Source organism: Lampetra fluviatilis, chromosome 29 (assembly GCF_964198595.1).
Source record: "Lampetra fluviatilis chromosome 29, kcLamFluv1.1, whole genome shotgun sequence".
In the NCBI taxonomy this organism is placed as follows: Eukaryota; Metazoa; Chordata; class Hyperoartia; order Petromyzontiformes; family Petromyzontidae; genus Lampetra; species Lampetra fluviatilis.
The window spans coordinates 6,383,457-6,405,470 of NC_136303.1; the positions used below are offsets into that span (position 1 = coordinate 6,383,457).

At 43.3% G+C, this 22,014-nt stretch overlaps 1 protein-coding gene across 1 annotated transcript; it reads right to left on the bottom strand.

Annotated features, from left to right (window-relative positions):
* Nucleotides 1–456: 456 nt before the first annotated feature.
* On the bottom strand, nucleotides 457–21,642 carry LOC144942890 (uncharacterized). The gene is made up of 14 exons (XM_078869891.1): nucleotides 21,258–21,642; nucleotides 19,368–19,565; nucleotides 17,045–17,155; nucleotides 15,845–15,919; nucleotides 14,914–14,989; nucleotides 12,898–13,041; nucleotides 10,706–10,761; nucleotides 9,974–10,127; nucleotides 9,634–9,777; nucleotides 7,593–7,713; nucleotides 6,666–6,778; nucleotides 5,737–5,825; nucleotides 2,076–2,237; nucleotides 457–532 (listed from the first exon to the last, which is right to left on the bottom strand). The coding sequence occupies exons 2-14, from the start codon at nucleotides 19,412–19,414 to the stop codon at nucleotides 457–459; spliced, it is 1,368 nt and encodes a 455-aa protein (XP_078726017.1). The 5' UTR covers nucleotides 19,415–19,565; nucleotides 21,258–21,642.
* Nucleotides 21,643–22,014: the final 372 nt, after the last annotated feature.

Below are 22,014 nucleotides of genomic sequence, written 5' to 3' on the forward strand. Positions count from 1 at the left end.
TTGTAGACGATGGACGGAGACGAACATCCAGCAACAAGGAAACGACGGCTAAATCGAGAAAGACAGCAGAGATGGATTCAAAAACAAAGCCAAGAAACTCTAGACAGGATCCGACAAGCTCGTGTCGAGTCACAGCGTGCAGCACGAAAACGGGAAATGTCTCAAAAATACCATGCACGACTAGCAGCTGACGCCGAAGGCCATCGCAAAGCCCAAAACCAAGAATCACTGGAGCAGCGACACGCACGACGAGAAGCTAATGCTGAGTCCCAGCGTGCAGTACGAGAGCGGGAAACGCCTCAAAAATACCATGCACGACTAGCAGCTGACGCCGAAGCCCATCGCAAAGCCCAAAACCAAGAATCACTGGAGCAGCGACAAGCACGACGAGAAGCTCATGCCGAGTCCCAGCGTGCAGCACGAGAGCGGGAAACGCCTCAAGAATACCACGCACGACTAGCAGCTGACGCCGAAGCCCATCGCAAAGCCCGAGAACAAGAATCCCTGGAGCAGCGACAAGCACGACGAGAAGCTAATGCCGAGTCAAAGCGTGCAGCACGAGAGTGGAAACGCCTGAATCGCAAGCACGACGAGCAGTTGACGCCGAAGCGCACCGTGTAGCTCAAGAGCTTTACAGCCAGATGATTCGCGATCAAGTGATTCACTTTGTAGAGGAAGGAGTTCATGCTCACGATTGCGGCCCGCTGAGTTTCATTTGCCAATTCTGTGATTCAAAGAACTTTAAGGATGAGCGTCCCATCAGATGGAAAGTTCACAAGCTGCTGCCGAAAAGGAAAAGTCAAGCTGCCGAAGCCACAAGATGAGAACGGAGTCGAGCTGGAATATCCCGAATTCCTCCGTCAACTCATATCAGATGTCAACTCACCAAGTCGTACACATTTACGTGACCACATCAGATCTTACAACAATGCTCTCTCATTTGCATCGATGGGAGAAAAGATCGTGGATCTGCCTGGACGTGGACCGTATGTGTTCAAGGTTCAGTGACAAACTTACCACCAGACATCACATCTCCAGGCGCTCAACAATCAACAGCCACAGTACGCGCAATTGTACATCATCGACAGCATGCAAGCCACAGACACTCTACAAAGACAACAAGCTAACGATCAATGCCAGCGTCAGATTCTGAATGAACTGGATCGTTTCTTCAGACAGCACAACAGAATCGCGCAAAGCTATCAGCTGATGCGTGAGGTCGAAACACAGTCAATTGCGGAAGCACAAATCAGAGGCGACCAACTTCCTGTTGTGAACATGGCGTTTCGACGAGATCGTCCATCAGATCAACGACGCTACAATGCTCCAACATCGAATGAAGTTGCAATGGTGTTTGTCAACTAAGATGGAGAGCCTCCGTTTCATCGTGACATTCACATCTATCCACGAAATCCAGAAAATCCGAATCAGCTGTTCATCAACATCTTGAGTCCCAATATGGATCTGATGACGTATGCGCTGCTGTTTCCATACGGTCAACCAGGATGGCAGCCAACATGGCAATGCGAAGCCTACAAAGGTGTGCAGATAAATAGAGTTCGAACCAACGTCAGCATGCTGCAGTACAAAGCAGCACAAACTGCTATTCGCCACTGCTTCAACCCAGTCATGAGCGCTGGAAAATTGACGCAGCAATGGCTGGTCGATTCCTATCTGCAAGTGGAAGCCAACAATCTCAACTTCATCAAACAAAATCAACAACGACTTCGTGCGGAGCAATATCAGGGACTCGCTGATCACGTCGCTAATCTTGCCAACAACGCGAAAGTTGCAGCCGGCGTCGCAGTCATCTTGCCATTCAGCTATGAAAAGGATCTCCTCGAAATATGCACGAGCGTTGCAATAATGCTGTAATTTTTCCACAAATGGGGTGTACCAGATCTCTTACCATGACAGCGAATCCCAATTGGCCTGAAATCGTCGCCAACTCACATCCAGGAGAACAGTCATCAGATTGGCCGGACTTGGTTGCACAAGTCTTCAAACTCACAGTGGATTCAAGCTTCCAGATCCACTATTCGACACTTCCGTTTCGTCAATGCGACCGCATTCACCTGAAGCGCAAGTCCTTCGCAAAGCCAAACTCATCATCGACAAAATCACGATGCTTCCAAAGCATGGACTGCGTTGCATTGATAAGCTTTTTCGCAAAATCGTGCAGAACGAGAAACCGTTTGGAAGAAAAGCTTTCATCATTGGAGGAGATTTCCGTGAAACTGCCAGTCGTGCCACAAGGAACAAGAACGGACATCATCAAGACGTCCATAAAATCGAGTCCGCTGTGGAGACATTTCTTGAATCTCACTCTCACGACCAACATGCGTAGCAAAGGACAAGAAGACCACAATACTTGGCTTCTGCAAGCTGGAACAGGAAAAGGCGCGCCAATTCCAGGAGTCAACGACGACAAAGTCATACAAATTCCTCTACAAATGATGACGAACGCCAATCTTATTGGTGAAATCTTCGGAACTGAGATCCATCAATTGTCGGTCGAAAACTTGGCGAAACGAGTGATCGTGTCTTCAACAAACGAGCAAACACTCGAGCTTAATCGACAGATCATAAGACTCATCCCAGGAGATCCAGATATATATTATAGCGCTGATTCCGTAGTCTCCCAAGATCCCAGCGATGCTATGCATTTTTCAGTTGAGTTTCTCAACGATCAGACACCTTCAGGTATGCTGCCACACGTTCTGCTGCTAAAGAAAGGCATTGTAATCAGGCTGCTGAGATATCTGAATGTGAAGAAGGGAATGTACAACGGAACGTGATTGATTGTCACAAGTCTTCAGCGCAATTTCATCACAGCTGAAATCATCTCTGAGTGCAACCGAGGCGACACGGTCTTTATTCCTCGAATCGATCTGGCTCCAACCGACACTACTCTTACCTTTGTCTTGAAGCGACGACAGATCCCGGTCATTCCTGCTTATGCAATTACTATCAACAAGTCATAGGGACAAACTTTTAATAATTTCGGAATCAATCTTAAGACCGCCGCATTCTCACACGGACAGTTCTACGTGGCACTTTCTCGCTCCAGAAGTCACAACAACGTGAAAGTCTGCATACACCAAAATCGTCAACAAGGACTGCTTCTGAACGATGATCGTCAGTTCACCCGAAATGTTGTCTTCCAAGAGATCTTCAGCATGTAACACCTCATCAATATCCATCATGATTAATCTCATGTACATAAAACGTTGAATAGATAGAAATATGTATAAACACCCAGGTCTGTCATTCTGTCATTGTGTGACTAACGCTTGGCAGGGCTATAGAGGGGCGACTTCGCTATAGCCCCCCCACTCCTCATATGCAGATAGAGGGGCGGGTTGACTATGACTAGGCCTGGTAGTGGCTGGAGGGGAGACCAATGGGAAATGGAGAGGAGGGGTAGAGGGTGGAGGGGCAGGGTTGTGGGGGATGGGGGAGACCCATGTATCCTCAACCACTGAAGCAACCACATGACCAGTACAGTAGACAACGCACAGTACTCTACAATAACTAGGTTTGTCACGTAAACAGAACATGCCAATTCGTTACTAGTACAGCACACCGGTGTGTTGGGGAGAAAATCCACATTTCCAGTTACATTACATTTCTCTAGGGCTCCCTCTTGTGGAGATCGTTCCACCAGCAGTGGCTTGGGCAATACATTTCAGGGCTACCGTACGTACACCTTTAACTTTAATTTTACTCGACAGAAAATAACACGAGCCTCAATGAGATTAAATTGAATACGCAAACCATCAGAATAAACACGAGAGGCACAAGTGGAGATCTAAACATTGTTGAATGCCCCTAAATATTTACAATTCTCGGAGATTAGAAATTCAAAATATTGGCATTAATACAATTACAAATTACACCAGACTTGCTATGTTCTTTGAACTATCCATTATATCTCAGTTAAATTCCTTAACTTTGTTGTAAAGCGAATTTAAAAAATTCCAGTCCTATCGGTTTGTGCCTTATTTATTAATTTCTCATCAAATTATTTACACGAGTATTTTGTGAGTCTAGCAACACTAAACTACCACATTCTCCAGATTATAAGATGCTAAAGAAAGTAGGACGCACCCAAAACTCGAGCCCGGTGTCAAGTTTAGATTATTTTGCTGCAATAAATTTCCACATGATAAGCCACTTCGTTGAACTATCACTTGTGGCCAGGTCGCTTCTGAAAAAAGAAGATAATAACTCAGTGGCCTTTGCCTGGTAAGATAAAACATAGTTTATTTTTATATATTTTTATGGGATTTTATCTTTCCTATACTCAGTGGCCTTTGTCTGGCAGGATGGGGATGGTTTCGTTTAATTTGTATGTGTTTGGGTGATTTTTTTTACCTTGTACTTTTTACACTACTATCGTGTTTTTGTATTGTTTGGTGTTGTAACGTTCTGACCCACCCCTACTGGGCATGTGTAAAAAAGAGCCATGTAACTTATCGGGTTCCTCCAATATGAATAAATATTCTGACTTTGAAGTTATACAAATCTGGTCACACACACAAAGCTAAGATGCACCTCCAACATTTTATTTGAATTTACAGAGAAAAACGTCATACCATGTGGAAAATAGGGTCAAATATTTGTTAGTATAGTAATGAAATTGGCAATTTCGAGAATTACAAATGCTGCTGAATAAAACATGTATGCCATATATATACAATACAAGTCGCTGTTTTACTTTTTGCCCATTTAATTATACGATACAGATTACTGTATTCACACTTGATCATGTATACAGTATGTAACATTAACAGTTCACGTTAAATAGAATATATACTGCACCATTATGAAAAGTGGCCATGATTCACATGACGGCGGGTATGTTTAAGCCTGGAACAACGTAATGTTTATACATTTCATGACCATCAGGTTTAAATAATCATTCTCTTCATATATCCAGGAAAACTTCAATGAATCTCAAGGCTCTTTTCGGTAGAATCCCGCATTGGGATCTTGACTCAAAGCTTTCGTGACAGCAGGAATTCATATTCTTTGGGTCTTTCGGTAAAGTCACGTAGATAGGTTCAAATAAAATAACTAAATCTACGACGTTTTGATCACATCCTGATGACGAGCGCTTGTTTTGCGATCGAAACGTCATAGTTTTTTGTTATTTTCTTTGAACCTATCTACGTGACTATACCGAAAGACCCAAAGAATCCTGCATTGGGATGTTGAGTAAATGAGGACCCAGGGAAGACAATCAGCACAAGGGAACGATACTCAAGAGCTCCGCACAGACAGATTCAATAATCCATTGGCTCAAGCCTGCTTTGTTTCTAAGCTATGATAATATTGGTTACAGTCAGTCTAATTTGGTCAAAGGTAAATGATGTTCAGCTTACATAAATCACATCCTTGACCTGCAAAGTTTCTGACATTACTGTGCGCAATCAAGAGAGGAAACAATTTATTTTTAATGTGGAGGAGAGACAATAGTCAAAATGTCATTTAGAGCTCGTTTATTCATAAAAATGCAGAATTTTCTAAGATTCAAGAGGATGATTAACTCTGAATAATATGGGTTATTTTATAACAAAGGAACCCATAATTCACGAAAGAGCATATCAAAGGGTACCATTATATTGGCTATACAGTAATTGGTTTCACGTGTTGGCGGACAGAAACCAAGAAGGCAGAATGTCAGGTGCAAGTACGTTGACCCAGCGTGCACCTCCTCATAGACCAGCGTACCCTCTCCCTGCATGGCACTCTCTCTGATGCAGCTCCTCCATATCCTCTTCCACTTGGTGGCTCAGTTCATCAAGAATCACGTCGCAGGCCTTGGCCACACACACCCACACAAAACATACAAAATTATTAAGGCACCTTAAAGAACGTCGGCTCTCCTACATTGGTCGCATAGCTATTACAATGGAAATTATCATGCTCGTTATACAACCACATTGTTGCAGCTGCAATACCTTACTGGAAAGCCTGTGTAAATATAATATGCTTGAGCGTGTTGGTCCTCAGCACTTTGTTGCGCTGAGGTACAGCAGTTTGCGCACTGCGCTACAAACTCGGCGATCTTGAGTTCCATTCCTGACCATGGCTAACATCAGTGGCCAGTAATATCTGAACCGGCCCTTCACCAACTACTACTGACGAGTATGGTGAAGTATGGTCACACAATCTTCATGACCAGCATGGTATGGGGAGGCCTTCTTCCAGCGGTGGATTGAACAATGGAATCTACATCTCCATTGACTGACAGTGTTCTGTGAAATCGAGGTAGGTTGGCTTCGTTTTTGACTTGTGAAGTTTGTGAACAATAGGAGTTTCTGGGCCAGTGTAAACTACCCACACATAGTACGACGAGGCAAAACCAATAGTATACGGTAGTTTTATGCAGTAGAATTACACATTTAAAAACACCCACATTTAGCAAACCATCTGATATACAGAATTGGGCATTTAGAAATATGATGCACCGGTCAAGCATAGTCTTTCCTATTTTCTTTAGTTTATATCTTGTAATATTCTCAATTCCCCCCCCCCTCACACAAATGTTTTATTTTATACCTACGTGACTTTACCGAAAGAACCAAAGAGTATAGGAAATGTCATTACCCTGTGCGAGACTTAACTTGTTTGTATGAAATAATGTATGTTTAACTCACCACATCATTAAACAGCTTCACGTGGAGATGTTTTAGCTTGTAATTTTTCAAAGTTACATTCTCATGCTGAGTGATGTCAAGAAACCTCCGTAACAAAAGGCTCATGAGCACCCCTGCATTACCGGAAAAGCATACAGAAGACATTACATATATACTCTTTCAATTGTTTAACGATGGTTGATTAGACCAAAGATGCCCTGTGCAACTGCAATGCAGAATTCTCTTAGCTCCTGTTTGAGAAAAATGTGCAAAGCAATTACATGAAAATTTCAGCTCAAGCTTCACAAATCAAATAATGTAATATTATAGAATATTCTTTTACTGCTGGATAATAAAAATGCAATTATTGCATTTAAACATTTTGAGTGTATATCGGGATTTCGCGAAAGAATGATCACTCATCGCCTAGTCTAAAGCAAACTTTTCTCCTACATTAAGTACTATAGTGGGTATTATAACATCACTTGCTTCAAATTTTATAAGCTGGTAGCCAAAAAAAAAACTGGATGAGAGGAATCCAGGGAGTATCGAGAATAAAAAAAAGCTAAGAAGATTACAAGTATAAAATCTAGGCCAGCAGGTGCTTGGTGCAAGATATATAAATACTTTAACATCGATGGCCTTGCACAGCCATGTGGAAGTAGCAAGAAGAGGAGGCCGACTATGCAAGAAGTGGACTGATGCAAAGGAAAGACTTAAAAGTAAAAAAAATATAAAGGTATTGAGAAAGAGATTTCCATGATCAAAGAAAGGAAAGATTTGACAAAGTTCAGTCTCGTCGGCTGCCATGTGACGACTGACGGAAGAGAAGATGGAATACTGGTTGTGTCCAAGAGTGAAATGTTGAATCATGTTTTGTTTTAAAGTATTTAGACGCTAACTATGTTATGGGCCGTTACACCTTGGTCACCCCCAATCTCGTCATACCATGCAGAAGCTTTTCTTGCATTTCGCGCCGCAGCACGGCTCCGCCGTCATGGCCCAGGATCACGAGCAGCTGCTGCAAGACAAAGCCATCGAGGAGCCTCCCACCTGCAACATCCGCCACCTTGAAAGAAAGAAAAACGACGCAGGCATCAACACCCCGTGGGTCGAGATTGGGCCTCTCCTTGCTGAAAAAGGGGTTGTCCATCCATGACGTCACGCACCTGGGGGGGGGGGGGGGTTGAGAAATGGGACGTCACATCAAAATGCGCAACTTTAAATAAATATAGACAACACGTTCTACTTAATTAAACAGACTTTTCAATAAATGTTTTCTCCTACAACATCAGAGTGCAGCACTACATTAAATACGCACTACAATGACAATAGTTTAAAGCGATTTGAAGCATGTTTTTTTTTGGTGGGAGTGGCATAGCTTTGTGACGTCATATTTGAGGGGGGGGTCTGACTTCTTGTGACGCCGTGTGACGAAGGGGGGCGGGGGGGGGGTCAAAAATCGCGTGACGTCATTTATGGACGGCCCCAAAGAACGTCCTTACTGCTGCGCCTCGTGGTTGCTAAAGTGCGTGGTCTATTGTCTATATCAGACCCAAAGCATCGCAGGGAGTGGGGTGGAAGGGAGCTGAACCCTCCGCCTGCTGAAGGTGCAGCCCCCCTTCTAAGTTCTCAAAATCAAGTCCTGAAATATTGGTACAAATTTAAGAAGCGTCATTTGCGGCTATGATAATGAGGGTGACCCACATCATGGTTTGACCTACAATGTGGACTATTTTAAGTCGCGTCTATTCTATTTAGCTCTACTCTCTTGGCCTTTCCTTAATCTTACAAGGCGCCTTGATACATTAGTTGAAGGCGCCTTACAAATAGATGTCAATTATTATGTGGTGACTTCTCAGACTGGGCGATCTGCTGTGGTCTCCTTTTAACTTGTAAGCAACATTTTAGATACAAATTGTATGGAATAGGACTGAATCCAAAAATGTGCACAATTTGTAGAATTATACACGAAAAAACTGTAACGCTATATACATATGGGGCGAGAGTTCGAGAAGAATGCATAATATACAAAAGCATATGTAATTCCTCATTGCCCGTTTAGTGTCAAACATTTTTGTCAAGTTCAACATTGACCCTGCCTTGCTCCTGCCCAGAATGTTTTGTACATGCCCCCCTTTACACACGGTAATGCTTCAGGGTTGTTCTTTATAGCAGGTAATGAGGTCCATTGATTAAGTATCTTGGGGCACTGTATCCCGAGAATAAATACGTCCAAGGGTATATATTCACTGACATTGACGAATGAAAGCAGAAATCTGCTCTGTAACCGATGTTGGGAACCCACTGGTTTGCACATTTTGCTTGGAACTATACCAGCAGGCAGGAAAGTAAATGAAGGGGAAATCTGCTCGCAAGAAGAATCTCTACAGGTGTTTATATTCATGTATATGTTACCCTAAATGCACCGCAAATACTTGGAAGTTACATTCAAAAGGGTCTTTAAAAATTAAATATATACTGTAATCATCACGTGTGTATGACATTAGCCATGCCGATGGTAGAGTAATTTGAGAGTCCACTTTTCATGTATTTATGTAAACGCACTATTTATTCCCAGGACCAAATTACCCGCACCTCCGATTAGGATGGTTGGCTACGTACTGTGCGAAATGAATAAAACATGCCTACGTGTATCTTCTTGGTTCTTTCGGTAAAGTCACGTAGAAGGGAAGTAATAAAATAATAAAAATAAAATAATTCTCACGACGTTTCGGCTACAACGCAAGCAGCCGTCTTCAGGTGAAGAATGAGACACTGCCAAGCTAGACGCTCTTCTTCGACCTCCACTTCCAACCCAGCTTATATATAAGCTCCTAGCTTTTATTTTATTATGTTTTATTTTTATTATTTTATTACTTCCCTTCTACGTGACTTTACCGAAAGAACAAAGAAGATGAATCCCTGCAGTCACGAAAGCTTTAAATCGAAATTTATGCCTACGTGTAGGGTGGGTGAAACTACTAACCTGCTGGTGGGAATCCGTGTGCCATTGCCAGGGGCCTCTCTTTTGAAGGACGAAGTTCGCCACCTTTGTTCCCTCTTCTCGAACCACTTCGGCGATAATCTCGTGGCAGATCTGTGATAAGTAGGCCTCTTTCCAGGGGTTGCTCTGCTTAGGTAGAGACATAGATCAAAGAAAGCCATAAATAATCGGCATTTTCGAATAATGTCACACCTTCCACGTTGTTTTAAGTAAATGTTTCCAGTCATCGGATCTAAACAAGTCACAATTTTCCTCCAGAAAATCAATGTGCTGTACTCTAATTGCCAAAAACATTGTACGTAGAGAAAAAAAATGAACTTACCACTGCTCTCACGGCTGGTATGGACAACTTATCAGGGCCAAGGGGCCAGGTCAGCTGACTTTCTCTCTTATGTCGGATGGCCACCTCAGCTGTGATATCATCAGGCAGAATACTTGCTTGTTTCTTCCAGCTTTGGGTAAACTCATTTCTAAACCTTCAAATAAAAACATTAAGAATGTGATTTTGGACAAATTTCATTCTACTTTATAAAGCATTTAAAAAAACATGAATATATTGTGAAAAAATTGCCATACAGTACAATCTAGATTTCAAGTTTTTGTGACTGCAGGGATCCATACTCTTTGGTTCTTTCGGTAAAGTCACGTAAGTATAAAATAAAACAAAATAAAGTAACATTAAATAAATCACGGGCTTTCCCACCTGATGACGGACGCTTGCGTTGCGCCTGAAACGTCGTGATTAATAGTATTTTATACCCCACGTGACTTTACCGAAAGAACCAAAGAGTATGGATTCCTGCAGTCAGGAAAGCTTCAAATCAAGATTAAAATCAATTAAATCACGATGTTTTATTTTATACCTACGTGACTACCGAAAGAACCAAAGAGTATACAGTACAATATTTATCTTGAGAATTGTATTGTTGTGGTGTGGAAAAATGTCACGAATGCAGTTGGCAGTTATATTTGTGTGCGATGATGCTCAAGCAGAGAAGCAGAATTCGAATTAATTTGTGTGAGAGCTGAGTTAGCCTCTTGAGCCAAAACATACGAGTTAGTCTCTGATAGATGGTCGCGTTTTCGTACGGCCTTGTGCACGGACCGATTCTTGGAGAGAGGAAAAAAAGAAAGTATCACAAGCGCTGCATTGTCCTGTACCTAGTATGATATATACTGGACCTCTGTGAAAAAGAGCTTTATCACTCATCGGATTTCCTCCAGTATAAATAAGCATTCTGATTGTGACAGTGTCAATTAACTGAGCATAGTTGAGATCTCATTATAGTATACATGAATACAGAATCAAAATATTTATTTATACTGGAGCAATCCGATGAACTATGAAACTCATTTTCACATGTCCAGTAGGGGCTGGTCAGAACGTTACAATAAATGAGGATAAGGATTTTTACATGACTGCATATTCGAATATTGAGCAGTACAAAAAATATGACATTTAAATTAGTTTATAAAAAATATTAATACAAGACTGGTGAAAACTATTCACACGTATTACCTGTACTTTAGAATGGTATCGAAGCAAAACAAGGTTACAGCGAAAGTCAAGTTGTTTACATTATTACCTCGTAGCTACACAATGAAAAAAGAAAGTGCATCATTGGAACCATTGACATACAATAATAACATAATTCTAAAACGTTGAATGTGGCAATTGTACTTAACATCTGCAAATATTTTTTAGATTTTCAAAATTGTTCCTTTTCAGGTTCAAGCTCATTGTAGAACAATATCAGTTCAACACGGCCAGAGACCTTGGCTAGAGCACAGGAACGGTAGGATGTTTGAATTATCATAAATCTTTTAGTGTACGATCATAAAGGCAAGACTGACCTCTTTTGTGTCGTTGGAACTGTGACGATTGTGTTGCACCTATGGTATTTTTACTGACAAAGTACACTAAACACGAACCTGTTTCTGCTCTTAAGCATAGATCCCACCTTATGCATTTGTGGTTCATACTCTATGAAAGTCTCTGACTCGTTATATTTAAGAGGGCCTCTCCTCGGAACGTTTTAAACTGCACTCGATAGTCACCTATTCTTGCTGGCTATGCGGATATTGTTTAATACTTGTTAGGTTATACTTTGATTGTATAATTTGTTCATAAACAGATTCATCGTTTAGAAAATTGTGCTTTATGGAAATAAATATTGATTGAACTTTAACTATTGTATTGCATTCAATTTATTTACTCCATATCCATTCGTTCATTTAAGTCTGTACAGTGCAGTTACCATACACCTAGTCATTCTATCTCTTAAACAATTTCAATTCTACCATTAAAATGGTTCCTATTATAATAATTTACAATGAGTAAAAAAAATCGGTTGTAAAAAGCTCGAAAAAATATCTGGCATCTGTATTCAGTGGAATATATGGAGATACTGTAACAGTATTCTCACATTTACCAGTGGCACCGGAAAAGAAAGACCACTGATACTCGGCTCCAGAGAATATTCCCACTCATTAATATCAATCAATTTAACCAACACGTGTGTTGCGCAATGCATGCAGCTCAATTCACATTGATAAAAAAATCAAATGAGACCCGAAGAAATTGAACAGAAATTGACGACATGTATAAAGCTGGACTATTTAACGAAGCCTAATGTTACAGAGCGCTGCATTGCTAGTTTGAAGAGCAACGTGAGAGAAAGTGGTACAATTCCACTGTGGCTTATCATTAGGGCCAATTGAGCCACACGGTTATAATGAGGTTGGGTGATTATCACCTTCGACACTCCTGCAGCCACAACACAGCATGGGCCACAGCATATATTAAGGACAAGATGACCATTTGGCTACTGAAGGAAATTAGACGGCAATTAAAAAAAAAGTAATGCATAGCAATTGTAGGTATTACCCTAGTCAAGGTACTGTGCCACAATACACTGCATTATGATTGCGTTATATCAGCACACTCAAACATTTAACTTTTATTTTTCAATTAGAAGTTACAACTTGGTAAAGCATAGGCTGACCATTCCAAGGCCTCTTGCACCACACACAATTACTTCCAGAGCAGTCAGTTTTCATCCACGTGTCCACTGGGGAACCAGTATTATACAAAGGCACGCTGATCGATGCCTTACATTATTCACACTCCTGGTGTGAGAGCCAACGTAACAATCGGTCAAATATATTCTCTATGACATTTCATCGATAATGTATGACAGCTAGGCATTCGTAGTTATATTCAGGCGGGATGAATAAGCGATTTACCTCCGTGAAGTCGCCCGCCACCACCTCAATGAGAGTGTCTGGGATAAGCTCGTCGGTAAGGAAGCCGTTGATAAAATCTTCCACGAAGCTTTGCAACAACGAGCGGTGCTCGCTGTCCAGAGTACGCAGCAGTGGAAGTGCGGACTAGAACATGCGGGTGAGACAGGGTGGGGGAGGTGATTGTGTATTCACTCTGTACACATGTCCAGCGTGTGTGTGTGGCAGAGGTCGCAAACGGGTTTGATTCCTTACCCGTACCCAGGCCGCACCAGGGTCGCAAATGGGTACCCGTACCCGGCCGGGTACGGATACCCGTTCCCTACCCGTACCCGTGCCCTACCCGAAATGAGTGACAAATGGTTACTCACCAGTGACTCACGGCCTACCCGTACCCGTACCCGGCCACACCAGGGTCGCAAACGGGTACCCACACCCGTACCTGGCCGGGTACGGGTAGCCGGGTATCGGGTAGGGTACGGGTATCGGGTACCCGGTTGCGACCTCTGGTGTGTGGTATCTTCGACTGAGATGTGATTGCGACACGTCTGCTTGAGTTATGCGAGATTACAAGCGTGCGGTCAGGGTGTGTGTATATGTTGTCAACATTATGAATCGGCAGCCTCCATGTGGTATTTAAATTGCCACAGAGGGGCGCATTCCTCTTGTAGATGTGATAGATGCCTACCGCACGACCATTAGGCTTTTAAGTGAGTGTGTGGGTGTTGTGTGTGGGGAGCGGTAGTGTAGTGGTGAGTGCATTGCGCTACGAACCCGGTGACCTGATTTAATTTCCCGGCCATGGCAAACATGAGTGGCGATTATCTGAACCCGTGATGGGCTTCCCCTAGATCGGCTCAGCCTTAAGTGAGTACTCGGTGCGGTGTGTGAACATCAGCACTGGGAAGACAAAGGTGGACAGGCGTGGTTCTGGCCACAGCATCCGTGCCGTCCCAGCCTCCATAGGTACTCGTGAACAGCACTTGCTAGAAGAGTCTGTATGGCTATATGGGGAATCATTTTTCGTTATCTTCCCCTTGTATATGCATTTATCACTATGAAACAAGTAAATGTTTTTTTTACTAATTTATTCAATTAACTTGTTAGGCCAAGGTAGTCCCAGGAATCACCAAAGATCTCAAACTCTTCTTCTTGGTTCTTTCGGTAAAGTCACATAGAATGGAAATAATAAAATAATAAAAATAAAACATAATCAAATAATTCTCACGAGGTTTCGGCCACAACGCAAGCAGCCGTCCTCAGGTGGAGAACAGGTCTGTCGAGAAGACAGAGTCTGAATGAGACTGTTCTCCACCTGAGGACGGCTGCTTGCGTTGTGGCCGAAACGTCGTGATAATTATTGTATTATGTTTTATTTTTATAATTTTATTATTTCCATTCTACGTGACTTTACCGAAAGAACCAAGAAGATGAATCCCTGCAGTCACCAAAGCTTTAAATCGAAATTTCAAACTCTATTCGTTTATTCGTCTCAGAGAAACGACTGGCCACAATGTACATCGCATTCGATTATGACAAAAAAGACAAATGTATACACAAGGGGGCATCACTGCATGCAGGGGTGGTGCTATCTCTGGTGATTTGCCTGAGCACGTTTGAGTGGAGGCGTCACATGGGAGGCGACACGGCAAAGTGTTGCCTTGTCAGAATCCCCAGCGCTACAACTGGTCAAGAAAACACAAAGTGATTTTCAGATCAAATCTGCGATCACCTATTTACGGCCCCGTGCAAATGGGTGAAATGCCACCTCTTGATAGCGGGGGTGAGTTTCACCATAGAACAACCACCGTTGACCTCCCCACAAAACTGTACCTATTTTATCAACCCCAGAAGGATTATGGGCTGAGTCAATCCCCACCACCTCCCCATCCAGGATGTGAACTGTCAACCATCCAAGCCACTCACTCTACCACTGAGCCAGCTCGCTGGCCACACGAGCACCCAGCAACGTGATGATACTTAACGCTCCAGAGTTCGTAACGCAGCGGTAATGTTTACGCGAGCAGGCAGTTTGGGCAGGCGCAGAGTCCGACGGTCATGTTGTTGCTCCACGTCAGCTTTAAAAGCACCGTTCCTGAAACGCACCGATTTAAATACCGCGCATTAAAACATTACGGGGCAACAGGTTTCGCACCTGCACACAATTCCAGGCTTTATATCTACACCGGCCGCATTCAGGCGGAGGCTTAAATACATTCTCAAGTTTTCATTTGACGAAACACGGAATGCACTAGCTAGGGGCAGCCTCGATGTCAAAGATAATGTAAACACATCGGCGCTGGTTAAATGCACAGTGATAATTTAATAAGCAGCATTGAATGAAAGGTTAAACGCCATTCACTGGAGGGTAACACTATCAGCACTGCATGATCACTGTGCAACACTGATAGTTACATTTGATCATATTTTACACAATTCAAAAAAGCCTCGAAGCAATGGCTTTAACAATCCAGTCCTGCCATCACGACTTATGTCATCTCTGGCTTACAGAATAAAAAAAAAGATTGCATGTACATCTCACTATTATACTAACCAATAACACTGTGCAATTATGTGAGAGTAAATAGCGGCTACAAAGAAGACATCTCTTTAGCCACGAGACCAGTGGCACAGAATGGCCAATGGTTTCAGGGCATAACATTTCCCCCATTTTCGTAGACCTGAATCTGGAGGCTATGAAAAAAAGCCCTTTATCCAGGGCTACAAACGTAGCCCTGTATTCTGGGATATATTCATAGCCCAGTTCCTGGAGCTCCGAATAAAAGCCCTGTATCCTGGGCTACATTCGCAGCCTGGTACCTGGGCCAGTCCATTCCGGCGGGCTCGGTGCATTTGCAGCACCTGCACACGATGACAGCCCCGCTACTGAGTGAGCCCTTGCGGATCAGCGTTTCTCTACAGGCGAAGCCACGGGAAGTCCCGCACTGACCTGGGATGGTGCTCAAACAAAGGGGTCCTGCGATGATCACCCCTCGGGAGGTCCATGCCCCGGGCGTCCTGAAAACTGCCTGGCAAATGAGACCACTTTCACGACGCTCGCGCTGATGAAATGTTTCACGAACGGTCTCTGCCCAAAGTGTACTCTTGTATTCTTAGCTTCACGTCAACCATGCCAAAGACCGCTTACAAAACAATTCCCCTAACAATAGAAATTAAGCGTTCAACAATGTCTCAGTGATCGCTAAATGTTGCACGCCTTGCTCTGTTCACACAGTTCTTGTACTTCATCATACGTCGTCGTTATATCTACATATTTTGCGTGTATATCCAAGTATCCCATCTCCATTTTCTCCTCACCTATGTTTCTTTTGTGCGTCTCAAGTAGCTATGTGGTACAAATATAAAGGGTAATTTCTGCAATGTGGCCATTATCTTTTGACATCAAAGGAACGGTTTGTAGATGCAATTAGAAGATTTCTTTTTTAAGTGGACCGTGGCTAATATCAAGCTAAACATATGTTTACAAGTGACCTCTGTGTGTTCATTTGACGAGTAATTAAATGCATTGGGCAAGCCGAGGAGCATGCCCAACCTTTGAGTTTATAGATTTGGAAGCTTACTTCAGTTTCTTTGGAGACCCTGTGCTCTAAGCTGACTTGTGACACTTACGTCTTAATCTCAATCCAATTATGGCCGTTAAAAAGTTATGTATAGCTCAACACAGCCCAGGGGAGAATTGAATGACCCACCTGATAAAACTAATTTCTGCAGAGAATTATTATCATTTCACGATTACACATTCATCGAGTTACTCTGGCAGACGGCCCTATGAAGCGGGTTACACAAATGCTTCACAATTTCTGTCACAACACGTCATCAGGGTGCTCTGGTTTGCCTACAAAATATGAACCGTGAACCCAGAGGAAGCGGTATTACAGTGCGTGTGCTACGGCAGGTTGAACTTCAAAGCTGTCAAGTGTGCCCCGCTGATACCAGAACTTCACTGAACACAAGCCAAATTGAGCGCGAGCCAAATTCTGCGGTGCAAGCGAAGCAGACGGAACGTAACTAATGTGTGCACATTTATTTCGCTATTTGTTTATGCTCCGTCCATTGAATTAAACGTTACTCGGGGCACTTATGCCTTCACATGCCCCTTGTATGCTAATGAGCAGGAGAGCGTGGTTACCGTGGCAATGGAGGGGCGGAGCTTCCTTGAGGTCCCTTGAGGGAGTTGCTAGGCAACGGAGCATCCCATTCTGAGCGGGGGTAGCCCAGCTGTTCTCTCAACTTTTGAAAGCTTGCGTGGGGACAAAGAAAGATAACAGTCTTGTTGATTATAGCTGCTGTAAATATAACACTGTATTATTATCATCATTATATTTCTGAAGATAACTATGGCTTGATGAAAATTTGGTTATAATTCCCACTACAACCACCGCACAGGGTTGCTTTCAATGTATATTCAATCTTGCTTAACCTGCTTTCCACCAAACACTCACAAAGTTACATTGATCTTATTGATTGAGTACATTTATGGGGAGATTGAGAATTATCGGGTGTTGGTAGATTGCAGCCGAAGAGCAGTGTGCGGCCTACATAACAGATCTCCGCAATGAGGCATTTCCCTATCGCATGCTTCCGTCTGAAAAAATATTTCAAAAATGTTGCCATCGGAATATGGGCCCGGCCACAAGCCAGGGCACACCACCAGCAGCAACAGCATTGCTCTACTGGCAGAGAGCCACTGACCCACTTTGTTGTTGTTCCTTCTTTAATAAAAAAAAAAGTTCATTTTCATACGAATGCAATATGCGCTGCATCTATCCGGGTGTTATAATGCAACTCGTGCAAATGTCATTAACCTCGTTGAAATTGAACGAGAAAGTGTGTAATTGTGCACCGCAAACGGCTTCCGTGCATTTGAGCAATGTTTGACAAACAAAACAATGTCAAAGTGATTTTTTCCTGCTCATTAGAGCGTTGAGATGGTGTTCATCCGTTTACAGCCCTGAGCCAGTGAGGGGTGGGGGAGGGGGGAAATGTCACATCCCTATGGCAGGGCAAGCCAAGGTATGCATAGCACAACCACTGTTCACTTCCCCATAAACTGGTACTCGTTTTATGAATCCCAGAGGGCTGATGGGCTGAGTCAACCCCCGACCAGGAGCTGAACTGGCTGCCTTTCCGATCGCGAGCCGTTCGCTCTGCCACATGGCCGGTTATGACATTATTTACTTAATGCAAATGTTAAAATCTGAGGGTAATTGCTCACCCCACACAGGTCAGCTTCCCGTGAGATGTGCACCCGCAGCGTTGACAATCATCACGTGCATGGCCCCATATATGAGATAAGTGGCTAATTTGTATGTATGTAACTATTTTGTTTTGCATCTTTGGCTGGAGCATTCCTCATACACACCGATCCACTAATTTCAATGTATCAGGTGTCCTTTGAAACATCATGATGTGTAAGTCATGCAAACGAGGTCGAATTTACTAAATATTTTTTTTTTACCTTTTAGCCAATAATTCCGCTTATCGGCGCTGGTGTGGATTATATAATCTGCTACTTTATAATATCACAATTTAAAATCATACAACGAATTGTTATAACCCAGCGCTGTTAAATATCAATGGGATTCGCTGTCGTAGCACAATAACACTCCTTAAGAATGATAATTGTAATGCCCATGTGCATGTCGATTCATCCTAAAGAACTCCACTTAATTTCAGCATATACTGCACTGTAGAGATGTGATTTAGTAATAACCGGTGCATATAAAGGTAGGCCATCATTTTATTGTGTAACTCTTCACATTAAATCCAGCTGTCAACAATGTAGCATCATCCATCAACAATGGATCACGCGATCTGCAGTAATTTTGGCTAGCCATCGGACAAAGGCGGTCACCGCATCACGCGCTTTCGGCTGCTCTTCTGCGACCGTCTGGAATGCTCTTCCTTCAGATATTCGGAAGCCACTGGAGCTGTGCATCTTCAAATCCAGATTGAAAACTCATTTCCTCAGAACTGCTGTTTGTGTTTAGTTTGTTGTCCGTCCCCCTCACCTCCGATTAGCGCGGTTGGCTAGGTACGGTGCGAAAGAAATTTAACATACAATGTAAGACACGGGACCAATACAGCACATGCCGACATGCGCTTCACGAGTGGTTCGCAACCTGTGGTCAACAGGCCACGGGGTGGGTCCGCAAGGTTGTGGAAAGTCGTCTGCGGAACTGATGCAGATATTTTTCATAAAACACCAAATTATTATTTGGGGTTTGACAGTGTGATCCGCCGATCCATAAATGTTGAGAGTCACTTCACTACACAATTCCACCTGGCCATTGCTTCCTGCCGAGGAAGCAAAGTTCAGAAATCCAAGCGGCTTGGGTGCATCTACTATGTTAGCAGGGCATTAAGTTCCCCGTGTGTGTGTGTGTGAGCTCTCTGTACATGCTTCACGGTTTAATGGAGAGGAAAAAAACCTCTCCAAAGCAGATATTTACCTTTCCTGTAGCACCAGCCACTCCCTTTCTGCTTTCCGGATTGCCATGGAGATACCCCTCCAAGGGACAGGGATCAGGGCAGTTGAAAAGATCGTCCTGTGTGGCCGTCTGGGATGCTCAAGTGGGTTTCAACGTCCCGTTCTCGAGCTCAACTCGTGAACGCAACAGAGGGTGCACACCCGCACTGTCGCTGTGCTCCTAGTGAAAACACGCACATGCAAAATACACAATTACTGTATTCCACCGTTCAGCCTGACAGACAATAGGGGCAAGTGCTGTTAGCGAGCGCCTATTAAGGCGACCTTGAAAGGTGAGGAAATGGCGTGGCTAGTACCGACACGGTGCTGATATTCACACACAAAGCTAGGGTCCTATCAGGGTGAGCTGACCTCGGGGAGACTCGAAACCGGTTCAGATTTCACTTTCCACCTCGATGACTCGTTCGAACCCAGTTGGCCATGATAGTGATGGTTTTTTTGTGCGTGAAGCCCCTCAAACGCATACAACAGGCGCCATTCGGCCAAAAAGTGGTGGTAACATCACCACGGCACCTGTGCCAGGCTAGGTGCACTTTGAGGCCACTTGAAGTGTCGATGGCTTTCTGGCAGGTCACGGGACAGATCCAGGTGCCATGGGTTGATTCATTGAGAAGACTGGCAGATGCGCCAGCTGTGCCCCCGACTTTGCAAACTTGCTGCATTTTAGCCGCCCGGTGCTCCACTCGTTGTGAGCGTCGCTCCTCTCTCAGTCTTTGGCAAATCCACTCAGCTCCACATCTCCTGGACCACCTCAGCCCATCTCTTCTCTAGCCTGTGCCGCGCCTCTATCAGGCCAAACAGAAGCTGTTTGACCACGCAGTGCCTGGACATGTGGGCTACACGACCCAGCCAATGCAGCCTTGCCTGTTGAAGGAGCTCACCGATGGCACTGTGTCCAGATACTTCAAGGATTTGAGAGCTGCTCACAATCCAGTCTGGCTAAACCCAAGGTGGATCGTAGGCAGGCAAGCCTGAACCGACGAAGATGTTCCATTAGAGCAGTGGTTCTTAACCTTTACTGCAGCCTTGCACCCCATTGGTTCTCAATCATAAAAATGTATGTTAATAAACACATAGTGTTTGATGAAACAAAGTAGTCGTACTTCCGTGCCCGTGCTTAATTTGTGTTTCGATGCTTTACCTTCTAAACAAAATCTGGCATGTCTCGCACCACCAGAAAAGGCACCTCGCACACCCAGGGCTACTTGCACTCCAAATTAAGAACCACTGCATCACAGGGGATCCACGTTTCCCACACATACACACGTACACTGCATACACATTCACTACACACTTGCAGTTACGTGACCTACTTAGCCTTCGGATGTAAATACAGATTTAAAGTAAACTCGTAAACGACATTGTACTGCACTTTGTATTTGAGTAAATACATCAGAGAACACAAAAGTACACTATTTATATGCGGTGATGTTAATGCAGTGATGTCTATGCACTGGATTTATACATTTTAAAACACTCATAGCTTACACTTAGTGTCCCAATAAGACATAAAGTGATCCTCATCTGTATACTCAAAAACACAGTATATAGTGTAGTGAGTATACACGTAAACATCTAGAGCTTCATCCTAGCCTAAAATACGAATTAAAATTGCACAATCATACCCAAGCTATTACAGAATTTAAATGTACACAATCAATTAAACGTTTTACAATGAAAATCTGTTACACAATGCACTGCATAAGACATTTAAATCACACTGAAAAACCATACACTGCTCCTTTAAAACAAATCGGGCTCTCTTTATGTCTCACACACGCACAATGAAAAGATGAATTTCTCAACCAATAAGTAACTACAATACATTAACGCGATCACCAATCCAACTTACGTTGAACACAGGTCCAGGAACTCAGCCGAGTCCACGAAGCATGTCAGTTTGAATAGTTAACACTTCAGAGACTCACGAGGTGTGAAATGCGTTTTCTGTTTCCTCTTTACACAAGGCATGGCTTGGGGGAGTCTGTACATGTACCTATGGTAACAAGGATCACGTGGCAAGTGAACACTGAAGGCCACCGAAGCTCAATGGGAGTGCGCGCTTTGCACATTCATCACTTCTCTTTCACGTGCCCCCCCCACCGCTCTCAAAATCACAAAGGGACTGTATTTGCAAAAACTTTACGACGGATTTTCGGAGTTTGTTAATTACTGTGCTCGCACGTCAAAACTCGGCAGAGTTGTAAAATGTGCACCACACAGGTGATGATTGTGGAGTTGGCAAATTGATGTAATCGTTGGGATAGTTTAATCATTAATAGCTTTGCTTGTTGCAAATAAATACAAAGATAATCACGTTGGCAATTTACGTTTTGGCCTATTTTTGGTGAAAATGTGCCGATGTTAACTAACAAGGAGGAAAAATCGCGAAGACGATGTGTTTTTGCCATTTCGCTCGAGTGAATCTGGATTTTTTTTTGTACAAATTTTAGGGGGACACTTGGAAGTTACGTGAAAAATCTGACATTTATTGTAAACAATGTTTTACGTAACTTTTAAAGATTATCCTGGGGAATTGGGTAAAAAAAATCTGACAAGAGAAGCGCCACTTATAAACATCACTAGCCACTCACCCAGTTACCTAACAT

Coding starts and splice junctions, on each gene's coding strand:
- LOC144942890 (XM_078869891.1), bottom strand. CDS start 19,414: ATGGCAATCCGGAAAGCAGAAAGGGAGTGGCTGGTGCTACAGGAAAG. Junction 9,778..9,973: donor TACCAGCCGTGAGAGCAGTG/GTAAGTTCATTT, acceptor CTACCTAAGCAG/AGCAACCCCTGGAAAGAGGC. Junction 7,714..9,633: donor ACACGGATTCCCACCAGCAG/GTTAGTAGTTTC, acceptor CTTTCTTTCAAG/GTGGCGGATGTTGCAGGTGG.